The sequence below is a fragment of the Pteropus alecto genome, unplaced genomic scaffold (assembly GCF_000325575.1).
Source record: "Pteropus alecto unplaced genomic scaffold, ASM32557v1 scaffold484, whole genome shotgun sequence".
NCBI lineage: Eukaryota > Metazoa > Chordata > Mammalia > Chiroptera > Pteropodidae > Pteropus > Pteropus alecto.
In genome coordinates, this window is record NW_006435778.1 from 1,226,302 (window position 1) to 1,232,301 (window position 6,000).

At 48.7% G+C, this 6,000-nt stretch overlaps 1 protein-coding gene across 1 annotated transcript in view; it reads left to right on the forward strand.

Moving 5' to 3' along the window:
* Positions 1-6,000, forward strand: part of RNF220 (ring finger protein 220) — a 206,795-nt gene that overhangs the window by 179,273 nt on the left and 21,522 nt on the right. The window contains exon 4 of the mRNA XM_015588955.2: positions 1,430-1,560. Within this exon, the coding sequence (XP_015444441.1) occupies positions 1,430-1,560 (131 nt within the window). The remainder of the gene's footprint in view (positions 1-1,429; positions 1,561-6,000) is intronic.

Sequence of the window (6,000 nt, forward strand, 5' to 3'; positions counted from 1 at the left end):
TGCTTTTTGGTCCATGTTTAAAAAGCGCCAGTGACCTTTTTTTATTCCGCTTGCCCCAGGTGTAATGCTGAGGCCTCTCAGGGCTTCTAACATAAAGAGAATGGGAGAGAGAGACAGGCAGAGAGAGAGAGAAAGAGAAAGAGAGAGAGAGAGAGAGAGAGGGAGAGGGAGAGAGAGAAACACACACGAGTGAGCTTTCTCATGGTGGTGGGGGGCATAAAGTTCCCCTTCCTCAGTATCCTCCTTAGTACCAGAAAAGAGGAAGGATGTTGCCTGAAAGCCCACCTGTTTTCTGAGCTGGGGACCAAGTCATCCACTAGGCCACTCACTGGGCTGGGTGGGTGAAGAAGGGGCTCCAAGTTGCAGGAAACCCACCCCAGGCCCTTCCCAGCCTTTCCTTCCTCCAGCTCTCAGGATGAAGCTGAGTTAAAGAGCCCTGCCAGACCAGCAGCTGCCCCCTCCCTTCCTAGGGCCTTTGCCTGAGGATGTGCAGCATGGCCACCGCATGCGGGTCACATCCTACGGCTCAGTCGGAGATGAAGGATAAATGGCTGCTCCATCTTTCCCAAATTGCTTTCTTTGGGCTGTCACTGGCGATTTGGCATGGTTTTCTAGGCTGGGGAGGCCTCCTAGGGAATTGTATGCTTCAGGCTCAGAGCTGCACAGGCTGGAGAAGGTGGGGGGAAGAAGTATGGATTGCTTTCAGGCCTCTAGGCCCCCAGTTTGCAGCTGAACAGGCCTTGGCAAGAGCCAGCAAGAGCAGCCGAACGTGCCATGTGGTATTTAATATTGTGGTACTCGCACACAATTTAAAGCAGACAGTTTATTAATCTAAACTGCAGGCGTATGTAGAAGAGGCCGTGTAGGATTGACATGGGGGGATTAGTTTTGCTGGGGTTTTTGCTAGGGTCACCGCCACAGCGCGGGAATAAATGGACCCAGCGTACATCCCTAGCTGCATGCAGGAAACTCATACATACTATTTAATTTACTGTCTCCATAGCAAGGCTGCCATCGGCCTGTGTTAGGGGAAGACAGGGTAGTCGGTATGTGGCTTTACCCGCAACCCTTCGGCGGGGGGGTCCCAGAGTCTCTGCTTACTAAGAGAGAATACAGCGTGTATCATCTCTGGCCACTGGGAGTGGGCTGGGAGTCCATCCCACTGGAGCAAAGGTTAGCTGGAGTCTAGGAAGTTTGGGCCCTCTCAGAGGGTCTCTACCTATCCCAAGAATCAAGTTATCCTCTCCTACAACCACAGTCCCAGGGCCTGACCACATACATGCCTTCAGAATTTCAAGAGTGGTCCCTCTATCCCTCCATCCTCCTTCTCTATTCCTGTCTCCCAAATGCTTCATAGAACTGGAAACTCTAGGGGACTGACTGTAGGTCTCATTCGGCCTGAGGCCACATGTCCTTTTTCTTTTTCCAGTCCCTCCTGTTGTCTGCTTCCATCAAAAGGGAAGGAGAGTCTCCAACAGCATCACCACATTCATCTGCCACTGATGACCTGCACCACTCAGACAGATACCAGGTGAGAAGCGAGTGGGATGGGCATGAGAAGTAAGCTCACTTGGGTGAGAGCTTGGAGGCAGTGTCTGGTGTTAACTCCTCCCTTCTCAGGAGGCAAGAGGAGAAGCCTGAACTGTGTTTGGTTCCCTCTATGTCTAGAAGGCACCCAGATGGCACAGGTGTCAGAGAATGTATCTTAGATAGATGGATTTTAGGAAAAGATATCAAGATCACCAGAGTTCTGGTGGGCGCCAAGCACCTCTAAAACATCCCATCCATCAGGAGGTATCCTCTAGTATTCAGTTTCATAAGGGACATAGCCCCGAAGACATAGCCCCAGATCACCTGCAGACTTCACACTTCAAAACCATGATCCCCTGAGCAAATAACCATTAAGTCCTGCCAAACCTTGGTATCAGTCCCAGAGAGAGAAAGATGGGCAGATATTGCCTGTGAGTGCCTTGGGCAAATGGAGAAGGGAATTAGCACACAATCTTAAAACATCAGAGCAGGAGGGGAGCCTAAGGTTAACATGCTAGCTCTATATGGACCTTCTTTGTGGTTGGAAGGAGAAAGAACCTCCCCCAGAAGCTTCTCTTTCAGAGGAGAGACAGAGCCCTGCCTTTGGAATCCCCAGTCAGATGGAGGAAAACAGGACTCTTCTCCAAGGAATATTTTTTAAATGGCAACAGGCTTTCTCAGGGGAGCACCAATGTGAGAAGGGAGAAACAGCCCTGACTTAGAAACTGCTCTGATGCAGAAAGACAAGGTAGCAAGGACCTATCATCTGGGATAGAGAACCAAGGGTCACTGCTGGTACATATGAAACCTTTGTTGGAATTAGACATGTTCTCTCTGGGCACCCTTTTCTCCCAGATGACACAGTCTTGTGTCAGGGTGCAGAGCTTGGAGAGTGGAGTGACCAGTGTGGAGTGGATACCAGCCTCCACTGGCACCTCTTCCACTGGATACCTTTTTATAGGACTCAAACTGCATACCCCACAGTGCCACCCCTGGGGAGAGATCTCTGCTCTCATGAAACCTGATTTGAGAAGGGCAGTCAGTCCAGTGCCTGGGAGACATTGCCTTCACCCAGAAACCCTGATTTGAATTGGAGAAATGACCCAACCCTAGGAAATTCTGGTCTCATTGGGAGACAAGGCTGTCCCAAAGAGTTTCCCTCAAAGGAATAGACAGAGCCCTGCCTTCAGAGGCCCATCCTCTCTACCCCAATCATAGCATTCAGCCTCACCAGCTGATGAACTAGGAAAAGAATAAGTGTCAGGCACAGGCATAGCATGCTAAGGCATGGCACCAAGGCCTTCTGTGATTTAGATTCAACCTGTATTCCCAGCCTCAATTCCTAATAGTGTCCTCCATGAATCTTATGAGCTATGCTTGCCAAATTATGCTAACCAGTCCCTGGCTGTGTCATTCCTTTCTCGCCTCTGCATTTATACACATGCTGTTTCTTCTAACTGGACTATTTTACCCCACCTCATCAAATTTCTATTTCTCCTTCAACAACCTGCCCAAATCCCATCACCTCCAGGAAGCCTTTCTGGATTACCTATCTCTTCTCATGACTCCTTGTCATCTTATATTATGATCACCCCTTTAGGTATGTTTCCATTGTCCACTGGTATAAAATAAACCATCCCAAAACTTAGTGGCTTAACACAATTTAATAGTTCTCATAATTTGGGGGGTTGAGTAGGCCTTTCCTCACTCATGCAGCTCATTCAGCTGGAAGACTGGCTGGGCTGTAAAGTCCAGAATAGGCTCACCACATGTCTGGGAGATCGGGGGGCCTTGGTTCTCTTCCATGTGGCCTCTCATCCTCGAGTACATTAGATCAGCGTCCTTACTTGGCAATCTCAGGGCAGTGTCACATCAAGAGAGAGAAGGACAAAGCTGCAAGGCTCTTGAGGCCTATACTCTGGAATTCACACATCACTTGTAAAGCAAGTCACAAAGCTAACCCATAACCAAGGGATGAGGAGATATAGCTCTTGATAGGAGTTGTAAAGAATTGTGGCCACATTTAATCTATTACAATGAGCCTGAATCTTCCACTAGATTTAGAGTCCCTCCAAGGCAAGAACCTTGTTTTATCCTTCTTTCCCCCTTCCTTTACTCAAACATTTATCTAGTACTCACTCATGCTCAACTCAGTGTCCTTGCCTTCAAGGGGTTAGATGTGCAAACAGATAATTATAGCCCAGTGTTTTAAATGCTATGACAGGGGCATAAATAAGTGTTTATGGTAGCACAGTGGAAGGAGGAGAAAATCAGAGCAAGCTTCACAGAGGTAATAACTAAACAGAGTTTGAGAGGATGAGTAGGAGTTCATTTTGGTGGACAAAGAATAAAGGGTATTCCAGATCAAAGAAATACTATGTCCAAAGGGCATAAAGGTATAACCCAGAATGATGTATTTGGGGACCTGCTTGCAGTTTGGTTTTGTTAGAATATAAACCACAAGAAAATTGGTAGGAGGTGAAGCTGGAAAGTGCCCCCACGATCTAGCTATGTATTCCATTTCCTGATCTTTACATGCCTGGCATAATTCCTCAATTATGCTGGATTTTTTTTTTTTTTTTAAATCATCAAACTAAGCCTTGAAATCAAGGAGTATTGGCTTCTGGTTTAAATTCCTATTTATTTAGCCTTGCTAGGTTACCTAACCTCTTAACCATTACTTCATTTTACTCTAATAGCAACTGTGCAAGCTGGGATTCATTGCCCCACATTATTGCTAAGGAAACAGGCCTAGAGAGAGGAAGTGACTTTTCTAAGAACACATATATTCTTAGAGGAACAGAGTCAAGATTTGAACTTGAGTCTGTATGGCCCTGAATCTTAGATTGTTTCTCAGCCCTGCACTGGGCTTAAAAACTTCTCTCAAGTATATCCTCCTCCTCTTCCCACTGATAACTCCTACATGCTAAACCATGTGCTGGACGACTAGATAGAGATGACCTCCCAAAAAGAAGGAGCAGATATATAAACTATCAAAATATATAACATCAGAAGGAAGCTAAGGGACTGTGAAAACTCAGAGGAGGCAATTAACCCAAACCTGAGGGAAAGTAAAGCCTTCCCAGAGTCCTGAAGGATGAACAACAGTTAACCAAGCAGGGGGTATGGAACACGAAAGATAATCTAGCCCAGAGTCCAGAGCATGGAGTGCTCAAAGAACTATAGGTAGCTCTGCAAAGCTGAGTATCAGGAAGGCAAAGGAAGAGAGCAGGAGTGCTAGAAGAGTCTGGAGAAGTAGAAAGAGCAGGTCAGAGAAGGCCTGTATGCCATGTTGCAGATCGTCTCGGTGGAGAATCACTGAAGGATTTAAAGGACGGGAGACAGGGTCAATTTAAAGGGGAGACAGGGACAATATAAAGATCACACTATGTGTAGTGCGGGGAATGGGTTACAGTGAGAGATGCAAACCAGAAGGCCAGATTGGAGACAGCTACAAATTTAGAGAGCTCATAAGATTATGAACTGGAGCAGTGACATCCAAGAGAGGTATAGCCATTGAAGAAACACTCAGGGGTATCTGTGCTGGGCTTGGGTTCACCTATGTGACTCACACATGGCCCCAACCCTGGAGTGGTCAGTGCAGATAAAAATTTGTATAAGCTATAATTAAAGTAGAGATGGAAGTAGTACAATGGGTGGAAAAGATATTTTTCAGTTAGGCTTGGCAGGCTGCGTAGGAGATACACAGAGATGGAGATGAAATGATTTAAAAGATCTTTAAATGTAGACTCTGAGATCTAGAGAAGGATGGAGTGTGAGGAATGGAGAAGGATGGGGTCAAGCATCACACTCTCGTTTCTGGTGTGAGCACACCTGAGCGGATAGTGGTATACCCTTATGAACTGGAAGCCAGGAAGAAGGAGCCTGTTTGGAAGATTTCGAGTTCCACGTTTGCCGCGTGGGTGTACAGTGCCTGTGGAAGCTCCAGGCGATGCCCAGGAGACAGCTGAAATGTTGGGAGTCCCCCAGTAATGGGAGTGCTGAAAGGCTAGGGGATGGAGGAGAGAGAGTTGCGACGTACAGCAGGATCCGCGATCGGGAATTCCGATGCCTCCACCCCAGACAACCAGCAGTCCAGCTGCCCTAGGACCGCCGCGCAGGAGGCGGGAGCACGGGCCGGGTCTCTCAGGATGGAATGAGCCCCGCGGTGGGAGGGGGCGTGGAGCGGGATGGGAGGAACGTGCAGCCGCCAACTGGGGCGGGTAGGCTTTGCGGGCAGTAGGAGGGCCCCCAGTGCTGCCCTAGCTGGTTGCTACGGAGTGCTAGCAGCTGTTTCCTGGTCTCGGTCCAGCCCCCCACCATCTTGAACTTTCACCCCTGTCGCGCGACGGCGGCGGGTCACGTGATCAGGGCCAACATGGCCGCCGCCGCCGCTGGGAGCTGAAGTGCCGCCGCCGCCGGGCAGCCGGGGGGAATCCGCCCGCATCGCCGCCCTTGCCGGCTGGGCGG